The sequence below is a fragment of the Nanorana parkeri genome, unplaced genomic scaffold (assembly GCF_000935625.1).
Source record: "Nanorana parkeri isolate BGI_ZX_2015 unplaced genomic scaffold, ASM93562v1 scaffold343, whole genome shotgun sequence".
Classification (NCBI taxonomy): Eukaryota; Metazoa; Chordata; class Amphibia; order Anura; family Dicroglossidae; genus Nanorana; species Nanorana parkeri.
The window spans coordinates 1049973-1075994 of record NW_017306611.1 but is presented as its reverse complement, the minus strand read 5'-3'; the positions used below and the strand labels follow the sequence as shown (position 1 = coordinate 1075994).

General features: G+C 40.4%; 1 protein-coding gene across 1 annotated transcript in view; it reads right to left on the bottom strand.

Moving 5' to 3' along the window:
• KREMEN1 (kringle containing transmembrane protein 1) overlaps window positions 1-26022 on the bottom strand; it is a 155705-nt gene that overhangs the window by 25904 nt on the left and 103779 nt on the right. The window contains exons 4-5 of the mRNA XM_018558492.1: window positions 9890-10014; window positions 2827-2980 (exon numbers count right to left, since the gene is read on the bottom strand). Of these exons, the coding sequence (XP_018413994.1) occupies window positions 2827-2980; window positions 9890-10014 (279 nt within the window). The remainder of the gene's footprint in view (window positions 1-2826; window positions 2981-9889; window positions 10015-26022) is intronic.

Here is a 26022-nt window from a genome sequence, read left to right as displayed (position 1 = left end):
TTTTTAGGATTTAACTCCTAAGTTTAGTGTAATGTTAAAGTAACTCAGATGGCTAAAAATGGCTTTTCACCATTCCATCCAAAACTAAAAAAGACTTTTACACCTTTTAGGTGTGTCTTATGCATCAAAGTGCACCATAAAATGTGTATGTAGCATTTTTGGCAGCATACCATACTGCAACTACACTTTGAGCTGTTCTGCAATGCACATCCATTGCTAAGGTGCTTGGGTTGCCATGCAGAATGAATGCCACTGCAGTGCACCAAAGGATGCAATGCAGCATTGTAAATGTAAATATAAAAGTTACTACAATGATAAACAAAGTAGAAGCTGAAGGGGAAGTAAATATGGGTGCAGTAAACGAATAGCATATGTGCAACAAGATATTATGGAAAGGCCACTCTACAGGATGAAATGATTACCATTGGACCTTTCCTAAATGAAACTTACAGTGCATGTCTAGTCAATATTTTGTTTTTGTTTTGGATAGAGTGGGGAAGGGTTTGGCTCTTTGTCATGATTTGGTTGCTGTCTGTGTCCCCACTAAAGGAGATTCACCTCTGTATTTGTACTGGGGACCATTGTCACAGAGAAAAAAGTGAGAATTAATCCAGAATTTTAAAGTTGTTCCCGGAACAAGAAGTGAGGGTAAAATCTTCTAATGGTGACACCTATTTTGAGGACAATTGTCGAAGAAGGGAATTCCTCTCACTTTGGGTGATTCCCTCTTAGCTTCTCCCCTGTTGTACACAGAGAGCAAAATTCTGGCAGGGATCTTGACCCTTTTCTTCTTTATCCAAAACAAAAAAGTATAGATACACTTCAAAGTATAACTAAACCTCAAAACAAAAATGTAATATACTGCATCTCATCAGTCCCTAGATGTAGTGGCTGCATTAGTTTTTTTTTTCAGGCTTTGTTTCCTTTATTTTGCCCTGAGGTCCTGAGAATAACACACTTCCTGTCCCTGAGTGGGTACGCTAATTTACTCCACTGTATCCACTGTTGTCACCCACGCAGGTATTCAAACAAGTATTTCTGTCTTTACCTCGAATACATGGTGGGATTAGTAGTTTACAGAAGTAACATAACATTGTTTGTGCTTTCAGGTCAGCTCACAGGAAGTTACAATGACACTGCATTTCTGGCAGGATTGCCAGATATTTTTTCTGTACTTACTGAAAATGTTCTTTGTCTGAAAAAAAGACTATTGATGTAACCACTACATCGAAGAACTGACAAGCTGCAATGTAGTAAATGTTTGTTCTTGGGTTTAGATGTCCTTTAAGAACATTACAGCCATGAACCCTTCTGCTGCAGACCATCTCCCTCCCACTGCACAGCAATACGTACATAATCACAGACACTCACAAGAAGGTAAACTGAGATAGGCACTGGAGGAAGTATGTTCTAATCCGCACACACTTCAAGTACGTTTCTGAAACACTTCTACTGAATATAAATATACAACTGAGTCAATGTTTAGAATGGCTGTTAAAATATGCTAAACTAAGATGGAGCAAGAACATGTTTAATAAAATAAAAATAAACATTTAAGGAACAAATGTGATAAGAACTTTGAAGTATATTTATACATTTTAATATGGTTTATATTGTATGGTATCCTCTCTCAAAGTGATCACTTCACCATCTGTTCAAAGCCTATCGTTAGTTCAAAGCATATAATACATAAAAGAAGCCAGGTGAACCGGCCTTGACACTAATCACAAAATAGAGATCCTGCTGATTGGCTTCTATTCAGGTTGTCCCCAGACCTCCCAGGTTGTGCCAGGTGGTGTAGGAACAAGCAGTGTTCTAGGTGGAGATGTGATGCAATAAGAAAATCCTCCAGGCACAGCTACACCGGGAACATGCTTATAACCAGCAAAATGATGCTGCCCCATGTGTGACCTGTGATGGCTAATCAGAGGGAATATATATGGGGCAGAGTTCCTATGCTCTGTGGCATGTATTTGGACCGTCCATTTTGAGCTGCACCTATGCTCCTCTCCCATGACAAAAAACAATAACTATTACATAATACATACTTACTATATACTTTATAAAGGTGTCAATTCAGAACTTTGTAGCATTTTTACTAGTTTCGGAATCTCACAGGTAACAAGACATTGTGGATGTTGATTTACCTCACTTCACTATTTCCTAAAGAAGGTTCTGTTACCAATTTCACAAATGCGGGTGAAAGCGCAAAAAAAGCAAGTATTTTCAATGCTTTTATACAATATTTTTTTACTTGTGATAAATGGTTTGTATGCCCTTGCAATGTGCAACAGTCAATTCCTTAGCACAGCCACCCCCCCTCCCCCCAATCCCTGTGTTGTCCCAACTCCTCTGTCCTTCTCTCTGCCTCCCTGTATCATTTTGTATGTAGCCGTCAGCGGGAGATGTGAAGAGGAATATTGTAGAATGTCATTTGAATCTGCTGGGGCTGTTGACATCACATCCAAAATAGTGCTGCCGAGCCGCAGTCTCGGGGCTTTTGGATGGCTACTTTTGCAGGAAAGTAACATACGTAAAATACATTAAATACACAAAGATCTTATGGAAATGTTTTTGTTAAAATGGTCTGACGACAGCGTTTTAAAGTATTTTACTCAAGCTTAAATGACATGTACTGAAAGAGATATCCTATATGGCCAAAAAGTTGTGGACACCTGAACATCACACCTATATGAGCTTGTTGGACCCCCCATTTCAAAACCATGGACAATAACATGGAGTCATAAGTTTCACCTTATATCTCTGCCAAACTTCTCACATGTGACCGTTCATAAACAAAATCAAAAACAAAAAAAAAGAACTTACAATCAAACAGGATAATTCGGCCATCTCCTCCGCATGGTTGTGTGTGATCTCCAAAACAGACGCTGTTACAGTCGGTGCTTGGTGTCTCTCCATGTTTTCTGTAGTCTGCGTTATTTCCACAAAAGCACGCAAATCCTGACTCCAATCCAGCAAACTAAAAGAGAATCAAGAAATATAAGCATAATGTCCTGCACTACCTTTTCACCATGGCTGTTTATGAAAAGTATAACAGTATTAGAAATAAAATGTCTGATCTAAAAACAGCTAGGATGGAAAAGAAGCTAAAATGTTATTTTATTGTAATAGCATTAATGCAGACATGTGTTGTGCATATTTGTTGCTGATCAAACTAAGGGGTCTATTCACGAAGCTGCCGAAGGATCTAGCCGTAGCTTCGGCCCATCCTTCGGCTAGCTTCGGCCCCAGGACCCCTTCGGTGCAGTAGAACCGAAGGGGTGCTGTACAGGCTATTCACAATAGCCCGTACAGCTCCCGAACGTGGGCGAGCGGCTCAGTCGAGCCGAACGCATATGCATCGGCTCGGCTGAGCCGTGCTGAAAGCCGAAGCTGGCCGAGCGGCCTGCTTCTGACAGCTGGGCGGAGCCAGCCGTGATCTTACGGCTGGCTCCGGCCACTTGCAGAGAGATCAGCGTCCCTGGTTACCTGCTAACCAGGGACACTGATCTCCAAACAGCAAACTCTCCCTGGCGCCCCGGGAGTCGCCTGCTCCCGGCCCCAAGGAGAGAAACACTGCTGTTTCTTTTTTTTTCTTTATTCTGACACGGAGCCGTGTCAGAATAGAAAAAAAAAAAATACCATTGAAATGCATTGCTACATTCCTATTGGCTATTTCAATTTGCAATAGCCAATAGTAAACTAGCATTGTACCCGCCCTCTGCTGCAGTTCTCCATCAGGTCCATCAGCAGAGGGCGGGTACAATGCTAGATTACTATTGGCTATTGCAAATTGAAATAGCCAATAGGAATGTAGCAATGCATTTCAATGGGATTTTTTTTTTTTTCCTGACATCGCTCCGTGTCAGAATAAAGAAAAATAAAGAAAAAGCAGTGTTTCTCTCCTGGGCGGCCGGGAGCGGGAGACTCCCAGAGCGCCCAAGAGAGTTTTTTTTTTCTTTCTTTTTTGACGGCAGCAGAACCGCCGGACAATAGGATGTCAGTGGGCTGCAGCAAAGCAAAGGTTGTGTTCATTCAATCTGCTAAACACACCAAAAGTGTAAATGTAATGCATTCTCATTCCATAACTGCCGTGATTTAATAGAGGCATTATTAAATACAATTTAGATATTTTACTATTTACACATACAGTTTAAATATCTCCCACAGGATGTTGTGTCTGGGCTGTCATCCAACCACTTAGTAGGTTGAATAATTTTTTCTCTAGTTTGCATCATGTACAAAGTGAAGATCTTTCCGCATTTTCAGGGCACTCCAAAGGAAACATCCAACCGGAAAGACTCAAAGACACCCTTCCAGGGTGTTCATAAAGTTCAATAGGGAGTGTGTGGGTATATAACCTAAACAGGCTATTAATGACACTGGCAGTCCTCTGAAACACTTCAGTTTTTATTGCAGAAAGACTGCAAATATAAAGGCTAGCAGAAAAGGCCCAGCCAATGGGCATTTTACATGTACAAAATGCGTTTTCAAAGTGTACTTGTGAAACAGGCGGTGGCTGGCCTTGTTCCATCAGCTTTTTGAGAAACGTGTGAGTGCTCCATTTCTTGGATCTCAATACTGTACATTGTAAATTATTGTATACATTATTGTGCTAATGTTTCAAAAATATGTAATTATACATCTATATGGGAGGATCTATATATTTGCTCATTAAATACACAGACTTCCTGCTTTGCAGCGCTACATAATTGTTGAGCCTTAGGAGATAGGAAGAGGAAAGTGAAAAAACCCGTAAGTTTCTGTGTTCATATACAGCGACTGCATATGCCTGCTTCATGTATACTCAATTTACATTGCTAGCATGTTTTTTAAAAATACCTCCGCAAAGGTGGAAATGGGCTCTAAGCTGGTCTTGGACAGCTAAAATTTAAGCAGATTCAGCCAATGCACCAGCAAGAGCACTGATGTCACTAGACGGTACCCTTTTTTCTAACTTCATCTGGGGCCAGTAGACACAATGCATAAAAAAGAGCAGGGTCTAGTGATGTCGACACACTTGTCGCTATGATAGGTGGAGTTAACCCCTTCATGACTGAGCTTGTTTTTGGTTTCTGTGCGTAAATGACTGACACACTTTTGACATTTTTGCTGTGTGATTCTTCCACGTCAGTAATATACTTTCTTACAAAGTGCACCCACACATATTATATATTGTTTTTTAGAGGACAGATAGGGCTATATATTTATATCACATATGTGTGTCTAACGCCTCACTTAGGACAAATACAAATTAAAAAAAGAGGAAAAAACGTAAAAAAAAACTTTTTTTCCCAGTTTTGATTTGTAGTATTTTTTTTTAACAAAACCAGCACAGCTAAAAAAAAAGCAATACATACATTCATTTATTTGTCCCTTATTTTTAATTTTTTTACACTTTTTTCTATTTTTTTTAATTTATTTACACTTTTCACTTTTTTTATACTGACAAATTTTATTTATTTAATTATATCAGGCAGTCATTGTGAATTAATCTCACTATTACTGCTTGATAAATTAATAAATTTTTTTTATTATCAGGCTGCTTCAAACTTCAGAACAGCCGATAATAAGTTAGTGACACTGATCCTGCAGCAGTTCAGGATTCAGCTGTCAGTGAATGTTTCAGAAAACTTAAACATTCTACTTTCAAGAATAGATACATTATGTGTCTAATACATAACATTTTGTATCTATTCTTGAAAGTCAAAAGATAAAAAAAAAAAAAGCCAGTATAGCTTGAGAGAGATATCTCTCGATCTATACGAGCTGTCAGAATGCCGGCAAAAGCCGACATGTGTGTCTGCTTTGCTGTGACTCTCAGACACCCGATATTAAGGTATCGGGTGTCTGAAAAAGGTTAACCCTTTCAGTAATGGATCTCTAGATAGTTAGACATCTATTACTGAAAGGTAACCGCTGATTCTCAGCGGTTAGCAGCCTTCTAGTGCAGCAAATAACTCGTCACGTACAGTGTACGTGACGAGTCATTTGGTCCCTTTGTGGCTGGACGTACAGTGTACGTCTCCCGTCACGAAGGGGTTAATTGACGCCATTACAGTTTGAGAGGTTTTACATCTGCCTTAGGTCGGAGCTTTTATATGATACCATACATGCTGATTCCAGTGCAAAGATGATGGTGCACTTTTTATGCAAGCTTTATCTTTTCTATTTTAATGATGGAGAGCGCTATGGTTCCTTTTTATATTTTTCCCATGTGATTTATCAATGAGCCTAAGGATGTGGAGGCGTTATGAGGAGGAGCATGAGCCCCTTGATAACTATATTTGACCATATTTATTCATGAAGGTCCACTCTAAAGGGTGAGCTTGAATCCATATGAGGGTGACGGTGCATGAGTGGATCACAGCTTTGTTTTTGCTGCACACTATAATAAAAAATTCCCAAAGATTCACTGACACAAACACAATGATGGGCGCCATGTCATTCCTTTTTTTGCTGGACTCCTGTTGGAAATGATAGTACCTTGGAACTTCTGTTTACATTTCATTGACAGTTGCGCTTCAAGTCCAAATGATATATGGTCAGTTCCTGCCTGTTTGTTTACCTTTCTTCCAGTTAAAGTAGTTGGAGATTCAGGCAGGTGAACTTGCCAAATGTGGCCATATAGTTTGCCTGTTTGGCAAACCATGAACAGCTAGAGTTAGGATCGAACTGACTGTTGACCAGAAGCTCATCCCTTTTTCTGACCCTTCCTCTGTTTGTGGATAAGAACAGCTAGTATGGAACAGCTGTAGGCCCTCATAAATTCACAGCACTGTGTCTTGGAGGGTGATCGTTACAAATGTAAATGCAGGCTAGCGATCCCATTTACCATGTGGTTTTGGTTAGTTTTTTCATTGGCCTCCTGCAGTCTCTACAGGATAGAAGCAGGTAAGACTATGCAGTGACATTTTGCTTATGATAGCAGTTTATAAAACGGACCTTTTAAAAATGTATAAAACAAAATACAAGTCCCACTTTAAAGAGAAACCTAGTTGTGTAAGCTGTACCAAAAAAAGCAGGCAAAGGGCAACACACTAGTAATAAATATTGTCTGTGGTGTTTAGCAGCTGATCCTGACTTACAATGCCTTATTCTGCGTTATGTCTCTGTGTGGAAGTGACCATTTTGGAAGTAGTACGCCATTATGTCCTCAGGTTAGAGCCTCCAGTATGGTGAACAGTGAGCAGTAAAGTAATGACATCGCCTAATCTCACTCCAAATCTCCCAAAACCAGCAGCCAGAGGCAGAAGTGGCTTAGATCTTACACTGCAGATATACAGCTATGAGGCTATAGGTGCAGGAGTGCCTAGGCACCCTTACATAATACAAGGTATACTACTAATTTTTAAGGAAAAATTATAGACAAAAATCTTCACTTTTTTAATTTCAGTTTTGCTTTGAGTAAAGGCATATAATAAACACAGTAGGAGGCAGAGATTTATCAGAATAACAAATGATTGTAGAAAATATGTGGCCCTCTAAGAAAATTTGAAAAAGTTAGAACTGGTTGGACTATTAAAGCTTCAGCCCAGTTTTGCAATGCTCCTATTGAAACAAGAACAAAAGAGCAAAACAATTTATTACAAATATTTCTTTAACTATGACAGCAATCCTTACCTTTTAACTAGAATACAACTACCCTAGAAATTAGAATATCATCCATCATTTTTGTGACAGCTTATTTATGCCGTTAGTAAAAAATCACTTCAAACATTCACCGAAGCACACGGCTATGAAATATGGCTGGTCTGAGTACTGTGAATTGAAATGTCATGGCCACTCCCTCTGGGGAGCTGTGATTTACACATGTACAATATAACACTGTCAGTCATCTTTACACCTGCCCTATTCTAGCTTCAGGTAGAATTGCAGCCTCTGTATTATACTGCATTTCTTTAAAGTGTTCTTTGCCATTAAAGGGAATATACAGTGTTTTCATTCAGAAGTAAATAACCAATTAACTGTGTATTAAAGGAGAACTATGGGGTTAAGGCTTGTCCACATAGTTCTCCTTAGGGTAAAGGGAGGATACAAACTAGCGTCCTCCAGTCACCCTAGGCTCAGTATATACTGAGATGCCGCAGCTGAAGCGGATCCCGGCAATTATGTCTGGATCCGCCCGGCTGCGTGACTGACACCTGGCTCTGCCTATCTAGAGGCAGAGCCAGCTGTACCCGCCCCCTCCCCCGTCCGTTCCGCCAGTCAGCGCTGGTGGATCGGAGGGAGGAGGGGGGAATCCAGCCCCTCCCCTGTCACGGCAGAGAGCCGTGACAGGATCGCAAGGTGAGCGAACGCTGGTATGTGTTCGCTCACCTCCCGATCTACTGAGCCGACCTGTGACAGACTCATTGTCACAGGTCGGCTAGAACTATGAGGTGAGTGAAAAGCACTCACCTCATAGTTCTCCTTTAATGCTGTAAATTTGTAATGTCATATGAACATGGAGTTAGCCATATTTGCTTAAAGTGACACAAAATTCAGGAGTTAAATCTTAAAAATGCATTCAAGTACCTTAACAATTAACAAAAATGTATCTTATTTGTGTATCACTCAGCTGCAGATCCTCAAATCATCTCTGAATTGGTGCAGACAGTGTCCTTCCTTCTGGAGGGTGTCTACTTTTGTTCCCCATGGTTCCTATGTGTGTTGTAAAGTAGTCACCGCTCCAAGCTCACTCCTGTGATGGACTACAATCTCAATACAAATGTGAGTACACTAAATGTGAGATTGTGGTTCATCACGGGAGCAAGCTTGGAGCAGTGGCTACTTTAAAACAAACATTCATTAATATGTGTCAATATATGTTATGAGTGGCATTGGGAGGTGGCATATTAGTAAGGGGCCTAATCAGACCAAGTTCCAAACTATTTGCCGAATTATTTGATTATTGGCTGTCTTTGTAATTTTATTTGTATATATGAATACACTTTGGTGATTTTACTTATGTGTTGTAATTTTGGATATGTCCATGACACCTAAAAAGATTCATTACATTTTTGTCTGCAATTTTGGGGTGCGGTGCCTAATTTCCCCAGAAGCACTATATGCATTGTTGTTGTTTTTTTGTAGGGCTGGCAGCCTGCCAAGGTCTGCTCTCATAGGAAAAAGATTTCAGTATCTGTGTTGTGAATTATGAAAACTAATTTGTCTACAATGCTTGTTTATACAGAGTTTATACAGAGTATAATCTGCATGTTCAGATTATGTAAATAGTTAGGTGTGCGTGATCTGGGTATAACTTTTTTCTAAATAGGATTTCCACTTTAACTGGGAGCCCCGTCTGTGCTCCCTACAATGAAATTGTTTTTAGATACCTTTAAGGCCCCATTCACACTAAGCGATTTAGTGCGCGATTTCCGTCGTGATATCGCGCATTTTCGCCACGCGATATTGCGAGAAGTCGCCGGCCAATGCTATTCAATTGAGCTGTCTTAGCTCCATGTCGCCCGTCGCTCGTCGCTGTCACTCCAGCGGGACCTTTTTTCGGCCGATTTTGCACGATTTTTCTATTTTTTAATGGAGCCCGACGGTGAAGGTCGCGCTATCGTCGCTGGAACGTCGCCCCGAAAATCGTGCTATCCCGGCCGCGCGGATCCGCTGCAACAGGTATGTCGCTTAGTGTGAATGGGGCCTAATTTAGCTTAAAAAGTATTCAAAATATATATTTCCACATGCTGTACATAGTTGTTTAAAACAGCAAGTGTATGTAAGGTCCCCTGAAATATTATTTTGTTAGTCACCAGTTGAAAATGTGTTTGGACAAGAACACATTTACATAACCTGGCATCATCTCTATGATAAACAAAATTTAAATACCAGAACATTCAGGGAAGGAGACATTACAAACATTGCAAATACATTCAAATGTAGTTTAAAGTTGTACCTTGTATTTCTGTCTCCGGCACATGGTAATGCAAGATTGAATTGTCTGTTTATTGGATGTCTCACTCATGCCAGTCAAAGGAGGTGGATTTCCATGGTCTTTGAAGCATCCCAAATTCCCAGGCACTGAAAAATAATGACAAAGATTTAGTTTTCACAAAGTAAAACATGGAACATTGTATATATAACCCTTCTGAGAGAAGTACACAGCAATGCAGTACAATTATAGCACAGTTAGTCCCCAGCCTCACCCTACAGAGCAGACAGATTCCATAGTGGTTACATAACTTCACACCTAGAATAACTGTAGATGATTAAGCTAAATTATAGGCTAGGAGTCAACATCTAGGCTCAGGGAAGCGGGAGATAAAGTATAGTTACCTCTAACCATATAACAAACATTTGCCTTGACAAAGGTCTTGCTATATGTGGTGGCTTCCACAGCTACAAAGGATATAAGGATTGTATGGATCATTCAGTCACATGCTGGAATCCTGAGAGCAGCCACTGAAAATGTAAGAACACATGTGGTCTTCCTTAAACAGCCACCAATCAGACACAAACCTGCTCTGGAAAATTACGGCTGATGAATGAAAGTTTGAATCTGATCCCTGTGGGCCACAGAGATCAAGCCAAGTTGAGTTCGTTCCACAGAGTTGGCTTCTTTTTCTTTAGCAATATTTTCACTTATGACGGTGAGCACATATACAGCAAAGCCATGCTTACCATCAATATTTAAGTAAATGAACACTCCACAGGCAACAATGACTTGTTACTGAATGCAGGTAATCTATTAATAGATACAATTGAATTTTAAAGCTGGTATTTCAGTCTAAGGCTCCATTCACACATAACGGTAGCGTTTTCCGCATGGAATGAAACCGTGCATACATTAACATACGTGCGGATTCTGCATGTTTGCGGCTATTACTATTGCCATAATGTGCGGAATCCGCCCATAAAATTGCGCTTGGACTATTTTGCGGGACGTGCGTTTTCGTACCGTGCGGGTGCCGCAATAGTTTGAATATATATATATATATATATATATATATATATATATGTACTGTAGAAGTAGAGTAGAGAAAGGCTAGAACCCCTACTAGCTTTTTATTTTTCACTGTCCCTGCTGCAGATTTTCCCACTCCTAACACCTTTCCCACTGTACTATAAAATGTGTTTGAATGTCCTCCTGACCAGACCTGCACCCAATTTTATCTTCTGACCCATGTGCTCCAAGATGGAGACTCTCATAGTTTAGAGTTAGGACTGCACTATATAGAGGTGCCTTGGCGCGGCTGTGCGGCTTTCACATTTTCTGCAGAAGATGTGTATCCAAACCTCTGTTTTTAACCCTAGTGGTGAGACAAGTTTTTTTTACATGCTAGCTTGTGAGTGTATCAGGAAAACGTTTTGCTGTTTTGAATGCCTGCCTGTGCACCAATGAAGGATTTTCCCTCACTTCCTGTTCAGTCCGACACCTGTCAAATAGGCAGGAAGTGGGGACGTCTTCACTTCCAGTTCTGCCATAGTGAGGAATCTCTGAAAGGGTACACAAACCGCAATATAATACAAAATGTATATTTGAAACATGAGGAGCAACCAGCAATAGAGTCTATTTATCAATGTTTTTACCCAAGATTCACATTTTCACCTAAGCTTCAATTACAATGGTGCATGAATCTCGTGTGAAAGATGTGTGAATCCTGATTGAAAAAAATGTTGCCAATGTTGACAACAGGAATAGGTTCTATACCTAATTGACAGGATACCATGAAGTCTCTATAATTCTTCAGTTGCACAAATTAAGAGAAAGCAAAGTAACTGCAAACTGTTTTTTTTTGTTTGCTATTGTTATAACTAAGGAAGGAAATAGGTTTTATTCATCTAGTGCATATACATCAACTGAAAAACATAAGCATAAACTGCTGGTATATTTCACACATTATGTTTCCTGGTCTGCAAAATAATTAGTAATCCGTAACATGAAGGGTTAAATTATCAATACAAAGGAATCATTTTCAGACGTATGACATTATTTAAGTTTCAATGATATTCGCGCCAGCTTTTCGTCATGACACATTCAGGCAGATATGAAAAACAAATGAGTTGTGTCCTTAGGTAGACACTGTAATTGTCAGCGACTGTGACATGACTATCTAATTGGAAATGCATAGTCTGCATTGCAGTATTCTAAACATATTTTAACTAGTAGGATCTCTGAGCCACTCTCCAGCTGGACAGAGCTGCATTACCAATCCCAGTCTGCTGCTTTCCCTGCTGTGTATTACAAGTTACTTGACAGATGCCACAGGATTCTTTCCTCCACCCATCACTGCATGGATCCTCCAATATAAACACTGTAACACTGATGTAACATTTTTTGATTTTAAGATTGATACTGTATATCCAAAGCAAAACATCATAGTCAGGACAGGGCATATGTAGGCTTTGATCTGTTTTCACTGTCATTGTATCATCAAACATATTTATTTTCATTGCTTTGGAATGTGACCCATCAACTGTCTTGTCTACAGATATCGTTCATGTTTTGAGAACTGTAATGTTAAAAAATGTATTGATTTTAAATTGATGGCCAAAACAATCAGTTAACCCCCTTTTTTACAACTAAAACAAAAAAGTGTACTCTTGTCTATGGCAACCATTATATATTATGCAGATCCAGAATCGGATAGGCTGTTATGGGAATAGTCTAATTTCCCCTTTATGTAGTTTAATCAATGAGGCCTGGTGTTGTGTACTTTATCCAGTGCTACTCTAAATATTTCAATCATTTTGTATCAGTGCTGTAAGATTTTGAAGAACTGTTAAAATTTGACTCCATGTCACTTCTTTTGTCCAGTGGAACCCAAAAAAATATCCCAGTACGTCTAGGCAATGTGATTGTCCCCTCCAACTCTGGTCCCACAATGTAGTGCTTGGTGGCCAATAACTAGGCTTTGGCTGTCAAATGAAGGCAGAGGTTGGTTCCTCAGCTCTGTGTAAGATATGACTCAGGCTTGACTTAGAACTTAAGTGGGCTTTGGGACAAGTTCCAGTGGGTGACTAGAAAGAGAAGAGTATGAAAGTGGATGGTAAGTATCAACAGCAGAGGGGGGCTACTATGCAATCTGCCTGTTTGCTTTAAGCTTTAATGGTAGGGTTACAGTGTATTTATAGTGTGTGTATAATATACAACTGGGACGTACGGTCAGGGGAGGCAGGTGAGGCAGATCCTCACCTAGAATTATGAAGGAAAAAGCTGTCAGCTTCATGCCTGAAGCTGGCAGCATTTTCTCCATTCAGATTGGCATCTAACAGGTCACACAGCAGGGAAATCCTCCCCACTGTGTAACCTGTCATGGACAGAGCGCCTCAGCAGTGAGGAGCAAGTGAGGGACAGGGAGGCTCCTCCCTGTCTCCTCCCTTCTTCCTTTACACTAGCTTGGGGATGGGTCTGGGCGGGGTTTCAGTTGACAGGGGGCGGGGCTTTGGTCATCAGTGGGGCGGGACAGGACATGCTGGGGGCGAGGCTGGGGAATGCTGGGGTGGGGTGCGGAAGAAGAGGTACTGCACATCACTGATATATAAACATACATATGTGTGTGTGTGTGTATTGTCTTGAATAGATTAAGTAATAGTTCAAACCCGTTTCAGTTTTTTTTTTGGCTGATTATATCCAAATGAGGAGATGTCTCTTTGCTTCCTATCCAGGAGGCACAACAGGATGCGAGAGAATATCTCTCTAAAGTGAGGGGAAATTAGACAGTGGTTACCAGAACCCATTGCTCCCACTGGAAAATGTCCCTTCGCTTTCTGTACCAGTGACAACTGTAAAATGTATATTTACTATATCATTCTGTTCCAATGACGACGATCATCAGGACAAATAGGGAGGGTGAATCTTCGTAGAAGGGATACAGACAACAGTAAAAATCTGACAGCGCTTCTCACTCTTTCCAACTCTACGCAAAACTGGAAAAACACTTTTGCCTGAATATACAGTACAGTTCAAGTGCGGGGTAATAGGGTCATGTGAGGGGTTAGGAATAGGTTCCAACCTCAACCTCATCTGCTTTCGGCACTGCAACATACCGTGAGCCCTGCCTTTTTTAATCATTCCACAGCCCTGTTAGATATGTAGTTCATTAAGCCACAGCTCTGTTCCCCACCTCTAGTGCCCTAGGCTATTAGATAATTCTGCTACATACCAGAGATTATTACTATAAACAAGCCAAACAATGTGAGTGACGCAGCTCCATTTACAGTGTGTTCATGAATCATTTTACTGCCCTTAGTTTATTAACAGATTTTGACACACATCAATTGGATGCAAGTCATTAAAATAAACATACTGAAGAACAGCTTTTATTGGCTCTAGAAGAACACTTGGGCTGAATTTTTGACAGATACATAATGTCAGGCACATTGAAGGTCCAAATGGATTATCACACTACAGAAACATGATGTACTAAAAGCATGTCTGTCCGCACTCACAGTAACTGGAGTGAAACCCTCCTCTGCATGTTCTGAGAACTCTGTCCACCAAGCTTTGATCTCTGCAATGCTTTAAGAATCTTGCTCTGTGTCTTAGATATTTGTTAGTATGACCACTGGCACAAAACAAAACAGCAGATACTATTTGATCTTTTCCAATCTGTACTTTGATATAGCCGTTTGGGAAAAGTCAGTGTATAAAAATGGTTTGTTTTTTTTAAAAACTATCATCATGCTTAATGAAGATACGTTTAGAGTCAGACAACCCAAAACTATTAGCCCCCTTTGGGTAGGTGATGGAAGGTTTAATCACCCACTGGGCTGGAAATATATCTAATGCTAGATCTGATTTGTAAGGAACCTGCCATGCCAAAAATATAGGAACTGGCATTGCTGACTTGCTTAAAGGAGAAGTATTGCAAGAGTAAAATGTACTCTTCCCAATACTTATAGCAAGAGCTGAGTGATCATGAATCACTGACCGTTCAGCTCATGGTCTTCTCCCTGCACAGAGCAGTGAATGTTCCTGGAGGGATTCCCCCCTTCCCTCTCTCTATTTCTCCGGTGCTCACTGGAAGGACAGACAGGGGAGGGGGTGGACACAGCTGGCTCCAGCTTTAGAGAGGCAGAGCCAGCCGTCAATCAGGCAGTAGGGTGGATCCTGACAATATTGTCGGGATCTTTCCCGGCTGCAGCACAGCTCTGTTCTACCACCAAATAGTGGTCAGAAGCCCGCTAGATGCCGACTTTAAGTCATAGGTGTATATTAGTAAATATGTAACCAAAAAGAGGACTAAAGTCAAAAAAGCTCTTTTAATGAGCTATTGACCTGAAACAAGCATGTGTATAATAGGTGTCATATATGTTTGTTCCAAGACACTGACTCACTACTAGTGGGGCAATTTAAAACAGAGAGCCGATACCCTTATCCACCCTCTGTAAAGGTGCCCATACACCTTGCGATTATCGTACGATAATCGCAAGGTGTATGGAAGGCGTGCGACCGTTTTTACTGTACGGTCGCACGTCTTTTGTCGAACCAGCATGCTAGAAAACCTGCCGAGAATCGTACGATTCTCGGCGGGTTTCTAGCCTGCTCGTTCGACAACTGCGGCACGCGCACACTGCCCGTTCAGCATTGCGGTCATCGTAAGCCCGCCCCTCAGGGGGGTGGGCTTTCGATGATCGCAAGTACGATCTGCCTGTCCAAGATGGGCAGATCGTACGAGCTTTTAATTAGCTTACAACCATCCCAAGACAAAAGCCTTGCGATGGTTGTAAGGTGTATGGGCACCTTAAGACAGCACTGTGTTTACTCTACAGTGTGCTGTATTTATGAGCCTGTGATGTGCCATGTCTGCACAACCCTGATTGGAGGACAGCTGAATCAAATGACTTTAATAGATCAATTTATTAAAATGTAAATGGTTACACTTACTTCAGAGTCCCAAAGCAAGGCAACTGGAGGGGACATTTTAAGAATACCACTGTGCCAGTGCATTTTAAAAAAATCAGAGCTATAACAGCAATAATTGGCCTCTTAATGAACAAAGGATAGGAATTAAGCGTTTATAAACAAGTCCGCAAAAGCAGTTCCCATATTTATATGCTGAGAGGTCTTTTACTAAGTGTCAGTTTATTAGAATTCCATAAATAATTCAAATTCATAATCTCAAAAAGTTACACTTTTACAGGGAACAGCTGTTTTCCACATGCACACACTGTATTTTGTCAAAGCTTGACTTGGAGGCCGATGAGGCCTAGGGTATGATTTTTATTGTGGATTGTTGCCACTGAGGGATGTCTGATTTGTAATAGTTGGGATGATGAAAAAGTTGGTGTGAGGAAGTTTCGCTATTTTCTTCACCTGTCATAGTGTCAGTATTTGTATGTCAAAAAGATTTTTTTGTGGTTTAAAAAAAGCAAATCTTCTGATGCACAAACACACTCTGCACAGAGATGGCACAAAGGTAGAGAAAAGCATCTCTGGGTGATGGAAAAATAAAAATGTAGGTTTGTGTTGTTTACACATTTATACTTCTAACCCCGTTCCCCACTTCAAATGTCCAATTGTAATTGTAGATTTATATGGAAACAATGCAACAATAAAGCTGCCTCCTAACCTCTGCAATCATTTACCCTGCTATGTTAAATGAAACTTGGCCCAGAACTTAATAGGGTATAAGTTAGGAACACTATATAGTATGTGCCTATATTTATAGATGTTCATTATCTTGCACCCTGTATTTAATTGATGTTTAGCTTGTGTTCTGTATTTTATATATTCAAGGAGGATTTACGCTTTTCATCACTTTCCATTTTCTATAGCGTTCAGCATACTACCACAGAAAAAAACATTCTGCGTTATAGTTTTTCTTTTCCTGTTATTGTCATTGTATGCGATTTGAGTAGTATCATCATATTCTTCTGTTGCTGCATAGTGTCCCTCTCATTCAAATTATGATATATAAAACATGAATCCTGGGTATTACTCAGGGTAAACAGTTAAATAAATATTTCAAATCTGCAAAAGCATTTGCAATTTGGGGCAGCTACACTAGTGATATGCACACCTCTGCTAGTCAGGAAGATCAAGCTTCTGCCTTACAGTATAGCATTACTGATTCCTGGATCATCTACCTGCTTATTAGACAGTGGGGATGATACTGATTCATTGTCTGATGGAGGCTGGAGGTGAGAAGGAAGCTGCATCCCAAGCTACCTGTCAGTACCATTTGGCAGATATGTGGAAATCACAAGATTGGCTGAACAGAATTACAAATCCTTTGGAAGGTAACTCATTAAAGGTATATTGTTTGTATTTTAACAGACTATGTATGGCTTGAGTTCCACTTTAAATATTAAGACCTTATGCATTTACAGTATTAGTTCATAGTAATTGTTCAATTTCTTGTAGCAGTTGTCCATAACATAGAGTAATGCTGTGTTAGGCATGTACCTTAGATGAGCTCTCTGCTGTGTAGCCTGCTCAGCACTGCACAGCTCGCTAGGGGCACTGGAGGAGGGCATTGGTTCCCAACGAGTCCCCATTCACACCTAGGCATTGCAGTAATGAGCATCATGGTGACGCGTGTTCCCGCACGTTTGTGGGCGCTTGTTTCCTGTGTTTGCCACTCGTCCCCATTGAAATCCATTGGGTCCCTGGGAATACACCAAATGCAGGAATTGATGCACGTTCACATGCGGGCGAATGTGCAGGAAAACACAGCATTTGCTCGGCCGCGTTGCCGTGCCATTAACTAGTAATGGTAGTAATAGCACTGCAAGCGCATTCTGTGTAAGGTGCACATTTTTGTGAACACGCGTTTATGCTCAGACCTTTGGTGCGGTTTGTGCGCGTTCACAGTTTGATATGGTGTGAATGGGGCCTGAATGCAAGTGCATTAAAGTGCTGCGTCTGCATTTTTCTGAAAAGATACAGCTGCTAAGGAATGTTCAGAATTTGACACTTCCAGAAGTGTCAGATCCCTAGTCCTCCTCTGCACTATGTGGTTCCTTCTAACAGTCCCTAGAGGACACATTACTGACAGGTGCCAGCAGATCAAACCAATGAGTGCGTCGGGAGACCAGGGATCCAACACTTCCAATCATTTCAGATTCTTCAAGCAACTGTATCTCATGTGTACAATCGAGGTGGGTGGAGCAGTAGGCACAGGCATGGATTTACGGTGTTCTTTGCAGGGGATACTTGTTTCAAATTATTATTCCAGTGACAGAATTGCTTAAACATGAACCTACTCCTTAATTATTCTGTAATGGATTGTCTGTGTATTTTTAAATGTAAGACTATTTATAGAAATCATACACTGGAAAGAGATCTGAAGAGGTTGCATTACTTGTATAGAAGGGTATATTACACTAATGTGTTTTCCTTGCATACAGAAGAATAGCCCTGTAACTGCTGAATGCTACCATGCATGTGTTACATTCTAATAATTGCTGTCTCCAATTAATACATGGCATTGTTAGACTGGGAATGTCTTACAGCTGCCATTCAAAGCATAAGCCAGGCAATCTTTTTACAGACCGTCAAAGAAAACTATTTTCAACCAAGGGAAATTACCTAAAGGACACATGCTTACATGAACTACGGCATTACTAAAAACCAAGCACTGTAATTAACCAAGTACTGATCTAGGATGAGTCACCGTAGTACCGATAGGCATTTTCACTGCGCTATTGACATGGGCATATCCAGTAGCATTGATGGGTATATTCACTTGGCACTGACATGGGCAGAGTAACTCTATCATTGATAAGCATTTTTACTGTGGCATTGACATGGGTATAGTCATTATAGTGCTGATAGGTATATTCACTGTGGCACTGACATGGGTATAGTCATTATAGTGCTGATAGGTATATTCACTGTGGCACTGACATGGGCATAGTCATTGTAGCGCTGCTAACAATATTCAATGTGGCATTGACACAGGCTTAGTTGCTGTAGCAGTGATAAATGTATTCATTGTAGCACTGACATAGGCACTGTTACTGTAGCACTGATTAGCATGTTCACTGTGGCCCTGGTATAGGTATAGTAACTGTAGCACTGAACCATATTCACTGTGGCATATTCATTGTAACAATGAGATACAGATGCAACAACTGCCATATGTAATCCTTTTTCCTAAATGGCACATTATATGCTTTATAAAATATCAGGCTTTAATGAAAGCTGCAGCGGAAATCAGACTTTTCAGCTATGGCACAGGTTTGGCAGTGTTAACTTTTCCCAACATGTTTTTGTAAAATTATAAACTCTACTCACAGGAGTCCTTGGAAATTTCTGTTGTTTGTAATAATATGCATATTAAGGTTTTACAGGAATATAATGGGTTGAAAAGAATAATTATAAACCTAGTGGGAATTGTGTACTGGCACATTTAAAGATATGAGCTAGAGACAGTAATGATCTCATATTTGTCTCAAACAAATAAGGACATGGTGATATTCAGTGCTGTCCAAAACGTCTACTCAACACCCTTCCTGATAGGTCAGAATAGCTTCAACAGTAAGCATTGTCCTTGAGTTATTCTCTATGGAAGCGTATATCCTGTTTATGAATGCCAAACTAAACACATCGTGCTGGCGAGGTGGGGGAACCATTTCGTACAAGTCTGGCTGGCAGACTGGTCCTGCTAGGATAAAGCTACTATAAAAGAGCATGTACACTTTATTTCTAGGTTTACAAAGGTTCATGCAGCACACCTGTGGTATGGTGGGGTGATTCTAGGTTATGTCTTTCCACAATCATCTTAACCATGTGATCCTTTCTATTCCTTTCAACAACTATAGCACAGAGTTGATTTCTTTTTTGTAATTCTCAGAGATGGAAAGCTGCATACAGATTTGTATACAAAACCTACGAACAGAAATCACATTTTGTTCTACTACGGCTTCCAACCCAAGGGTATGTAAGTAAGCAGCCTGCAGCCAATTCGCCAGCATTAAATGTATTGTCAATGATACTTTGACTTTAGAGCATCTCTTAGTTGAAATGAAAGACCTTCTTCAAGTAAGGGGTTACCTCCAGCAAATTTTTGAGAACAAATGTGCTGCCATTTTGAATAACATTGATTGTACATAAATTCTGAGTATCACCCTCCCAGGATTCAGTTTGTGCCACAATATCACATGTATAGCAGAAATGTACTCTCCATTCTTAGGAAACATCGATACCTACTAATAGATGTGTACCCCAACTTCCCTGAATGTCAGTAATACCCAATTCAGGATTTTAGACCCAATCGAATAATTAAAGGTGATTTAGGAATTGTTTACTCCAGTGGCCCGGCAGTCACCTTATTATTAATGGCCTAAAAGAAAAACCTTTGCCCTATCTTTACTACACAAAGTGTTCTTGCAAACTGAAAGGCTCCTATTATTAACATCCAAGCACTTGCAAGAGATTTGTGATCGGCAGTCAGTTTACCGGCCAGTCCACAACAGTAAATGTCTTGAAATGCCTGTTGATATACTTGGGGCCCAACATCAGAGTGGACTGCCGGTGACATGTAATTTTCAGCTAAATGCATGTCTCAAACCTGGCCTGAAATTCATGGTGGTGTTCGGTGGATCACATCTCAAAACTGAAACAGGATGGGGACCCTATCAACTTATTGAAGAAATGGGTGAATCACATACATAAAAAAGATGACCTGCCTGTTTCTGGTCTGAACTGGGACTATAATGTGATTATACAGTAACTCATAAGATGCAATTTATTTACAAAAGTGTTTTCTGAAATCGATTACTTCTAGCACAACAACAACAACAACAACAACAAAACATTGTAAAAAAGACTAAGAGAGTATTTATTGCTATCGGACTGCAATGTTCATTGGTTACTATTGTAATGGGAACACGCACATAGGAGATTTTCTTAGCATAGAAATTGTATTTATTTTTTTGTCTGTAGTTTCCCAGAATTCTTTTTAGTTACTGCCACAATTGTTCACTGCCTCTCCTAGAAGACAGGTCGAATTACAGATTGTTTATTCTATGGCATATGACATTCAAGATAGTCTCTTCCATGTAGTGTGACATCCTCTGGTTTTCTCCACTGTGAGTCATCTTTAAACGGATAAGTGACATTTTGACCAAAACTGGAAATGACCCATCAGGCAAGCTTAGCTTATTCTAAATGTAAAGGTTTACCATTTCAGAGGAAACCATGTTTTAGGCTGTCCCCCCTCCATGGATTTAGTGTAGTGTACATCCTCTTGATGCTCCATATGTTATTAGTGGTGGTTGGTAGCGTATTCTGAGAAGAATAAAGGACATGTGTTTTTGTCATTCTGGCTCACAATGAATAATGGCCAGCCTGGGGGAATGTACACATATCCATTAAGATTGTACTTTTAGATATTTTATGAGGCTATTTTGAAGGGAGTAATATAATATAGGTAGATTGTACAATTAAACACAAATATTAATACCCTGTAATATTCTCAGCCACAACTATAAAAATGTCTCCACAGGTGGTTTGTCAGACATGTCATTAACATTCTCATTTATGGGTTTAAAGTGTATTATGATATACTAAAAAATAACTTGCAGTTTTGTTTAAATAAAGGTCCATTTTGAATCTGATGCTTGGTTTGGCTCTGATGCTTGGAATACAATGATGCTTACAATGTTGCAATAACAGAGGAAGGCGCTCTTAGTAACGTAATAGAGGAAGTAACATTTTTCTGAACCCCAAATGATGCATATTTATTCTATGAACAATCAGTCAGCCTTATTTAATGGCAACCGGTGAGAAATAATCACTTTAAAACAATCTTGTGGAAAATTCTCACCCTATCAGCTAACCATTACATCTAGTAGATGACAACATAGGCTTGTACCTTTCTTGCAGTGAGGTCGCCTCTAGTACCACCCGATAGTCTTCTGAAATGTCCATGCACATAGTCCACTTTTCAAAGTTTCTGTGCATATTTATAGACATGTCACATCTCAGATGGTAATGTCCAGGCCAGCTGCCTATTAGTTTAATCCCCGCGCTATGCATGGTGAAATGGTGGCCGGGGTGTGCATAAACTCATCTACTAGGAATTGGAGAGGCCTGAGAGTGTTCTGGCCGCACTGCAAAGATTAATTTCTTAAGGAAAGGTATATGCTGTCACCTACCAGATTAGGTCTTTCGTTTATGAAGTTAAAGTTTGGCACAGACTTGCTTTACCTTAACTGACAACAGTAAACTGAAATTAGATTCTAGGGGTCACTGCAGGCACTTTTCTGCACTACTTTACAGAGTAAGCTCAGTGTTACAGTAATTGTTTTAGATGTGGTTTTTCTCAGGTACAAACTGCAGAATGGTAAAATAACTAATGTTTACCCATTATTCAAAAACTTGTATAGCCATTTAGACTATTCCTGTGATCTCTCTAATGTCTTTGTATTTTATCTAAATGTTTGCTCTATGTTGCATGTACAAAGAAAGGATCATTTTAGCAACAAGTTTTCAGTCTTTTATAGTGCAGCTGAATAATCATCTCCTCCTCTGTAGGTGTTTTGTGTTTGGTTGACTCTGCTGAACCTCTTAAATGTCCTATATATATATTTTTTTTTTGCTGGAGTGGGGCTGTCAGTATGTTAGCTGCAGTGCAGTGCGTTTTTGACGGACTGCGCACATGAGAACGGTAGCCCATAAAACACATAGGGATACGTTGGGATGCATGTTTAGTGCAGGAGCGTACGGATCAGGTCAGCACAGAAAACGGACGTCGCGTGAACAGGCCCTTAAACCTGGCAAGTTATACTTTGGGAAAGATCCACAGGAGTTGAATAAAGGCAAATAGTCTGTTCACTTTGCAAAATACATTTTCCTTAGCTTACTGAATGTAGCAAATCACTACTGACATCCATCATCCAATCATGTGGAAGCAAAAATACTGTTTTTTATTTTCCCTGCTCCTGATTAGGTATACTTTGGAAGGTACATTTTCACCACACTAAGCTAAAGGAGAATTCCCTTGCAAAGTGAACTGCCTACGTGACTGCACAGCACAGCACACAGGGCATACGCACAGCACAAAACACAGGGCATACGCACAGCACAACACACAGGGCATACGCACAGCACAACACACAGGGCATATGCACAGCACAACACTATCATCCAATCATGTGGAAGCAAAAATACTGTTTTTTATTTTCCCTGCTCCTGATTAGGTATACTTTGGAAGGTACATTTTCACCACACTAAGCTAAAGGAGAATTCCCTTGCAAAGTGAACTGCCTACGTGACTGCACAGCACAGCACACAGGGCATACGCACAGCACAAAACACAGGGCATACGCACAGCACAACACACAGGGCATACGCACAGCACAACACACAGGGCATATGCACAGCACAACACACAGGGCATACGCACAACACACAGGGCATACGCACAACACACAGGGCATATGCACAGCATAACACACAGGGTATACTCACAGCATAACACAGGGCATTACACATACGCACAGCACAACACACAGGGCATACGCACAGCACAACACACAGGGCATACGCACAGTACAACACACAGGGAATACGCACAGCACAACACACAGGGCATACACACAGCACAACACAACACATGGCATACAAACAGCATAACACACAGGGCATTACACATACACACTGAGCACTGAGCATGTGCGAACAGTCTCTCAGGAGCCAGGACGCTTCCCTGGTCAGCTCCTGTGGCTGGACAAGCACAATAGGTGCCTCTGCCCGTGACAGAGTGCCAGACTCAATGGCTTTATTTCCACTGTGGAAATAAAGTGGAAATTTTGCTGCCTGAAGATCCTCTGTTGCATTTGCTCTCAATTCTTCCACTGTTACTGCAAAATAGACCAGAATCACCCATGTTGAGTTATAGTTTGAGACAAGAAATTTGTATGTTTACTTACTTTTCTGAGGCAGACAAAGGGTAAGCAAAGGCGAGTTGTAAATTACCCCAAATGTAGTAGATAATAGCAAAATTTTGCAGTTTTGGTGAAATTAATTGGAGTTAATGGGGAAGGGTTATTAAGGTAGTTTTTTGAGGAGCAATTTACTTTAAACGGTTCCTGAGGGTTAGGGAAGCACATTTGAACTATCCTGGACCTGGTCCAAACCACAGCAAAAGGAGTACAATAAAAACATATAACATAACATAAACACAAACATATAACAATCACATACACAAAAAAAAAAGGGAAAAAAACACAAATAAGAAGGAAACTAACTGAAATAAAACTATAAACTCCCCTAAATACATCCCGTAAAAAAATAAGAATAAAGTATACCTTTCAGTCAAATTTCACCTGCTGAAACTGAGAAAGCACTGAGAATTTCAGTTTTGGCAAAATTTGTAATTTTGTGCCAAAATCACTCCACTAATCCCTAATCACAACGTAAAGGACTTGCAAACACATTGCAAATAGCTGCAAGAAATGTAAGATTTTAACTGGAAGAAAATCTCGAGATCTGTAGCTGGTTTTAAGACATAAAAATAGGACACGATCTGTTAAACTACATCTAGTCGTGTCCTGGGGAATTTAAGAAAAAATGAAAACATCTCCTGTATGACTGGGTGTTTAAAGCATACAGGGTCACTCTACTTGAGTGAATCAGGTTTTTAGTGTTGTACAATCTTTTCAACGCTGTCTTCAAAAAACTGTTTTATTCTTACTAAATTCTCACAGGTACATTTTTGTAAAGGAGAACCTGAAGCGTGAAAGAAGCTGAATCAAAGTAAATACATATGAAATTAAATATTGATGCCTTACTGTTAGAAGTTATGCAATAAAAAGTTCTCAGTTACAAGGTTATTGAAGCAAAGTGTGACATCCTGTGAATATTTAATGTCTGGTGTACACTGTCTGTCTTTGTCGAGGGTGGATGTCTTGTTGGGCTGACATTTTTTGGGGGTCAGAGAAAGGACTTACTTTCAGCTAATCACTTCTAGGCCAGTAACTGTAACACAGGCAGCAACAACGGTTTTACATTAAGAAAGGGAGGGAAGTCTTCACTGACTTTCATACCCACTTTGTCCCCAGAGATCTGGTTTCAGGGAAATAATTAGAGCAGCTGCTACTTGTCACAGGATTGTTCTGTGAATTAAAAGGTCTGCATTATCCAGGAGAATGTAAAAAATATCCCCATATAACCTCTAAGTTACCTTAGTTAATTAGTGAGCACTCTATGCATTAAGTAAGGGCACAACAACAACTGTAAAAACAATAAAGAATATAGCACAAGTCTCTTAGATCAGTTCTAGCAATCAATAAAACAAATTAAGGTCAGTTCACTAAGGTGTTTGGATTATGTTATTTGGGTTTGATATTTTAATTAACGGTAATTTTCTCATCAAAACATTTCATTCACATTCCAAATTATGGGATGGCACATTGGTGTGGAATTGTTATTGTTTCTTCCAGGCTGGGGATTTCTGGGAAGCAGTGATTCAAAACACAATTGAATCCAAATTACTGAAAAGAACTAATAAAGTGATTCAAAGGAATACTTACTAGTTAACTAGATTTCAGAGTGTGGAATGCCCCCTTTCCAAATGGCCCTTGGTCTCCCATCTGGTGAGATCCTTATATTCAGGGCTCATATTCATGGTTGTTAGACTAAGGGGTCTATTCACGAAGTTGCCGAAGGATCTAGCCGTAGCTTCGGCCGAAAGCTTTGCCTGAAAAGCACTGGGCAAGTGGAGAATGAAGCTGCAAATAGCAACAAACAATGAGACAAGTACCCCCATAGAGTAATATAGTACTTTAATAATATAGAGTAAGAGGGATGAGGCTATCTATGAAGCCTATCTCCAGTAAAATAAGCTCTAGCTGACCATTGGCCATAATGGTGGAACACTTAGGGGTCTATTCACGAAGTTGTCGAAGGATCCAGCCGTAGCTTCGGCCGATCCTTCGGCTAGCTTCGGCCCCAGGACCCATTCGGTTCAGTAGAACCGAAGGGGTGCTGTACGGGCTATTCACTATAGTCCTACAGCTCACGAACGTGGCCGAGCGGCTCAGTCGAGCCGAACGCATATGCATTGGCTCGGCTGAGCTGCGCTGAAAGCCGAAGCTGGCCAAGCGGCCGGCCATTGGCCGGCCGACAGCCTGCTT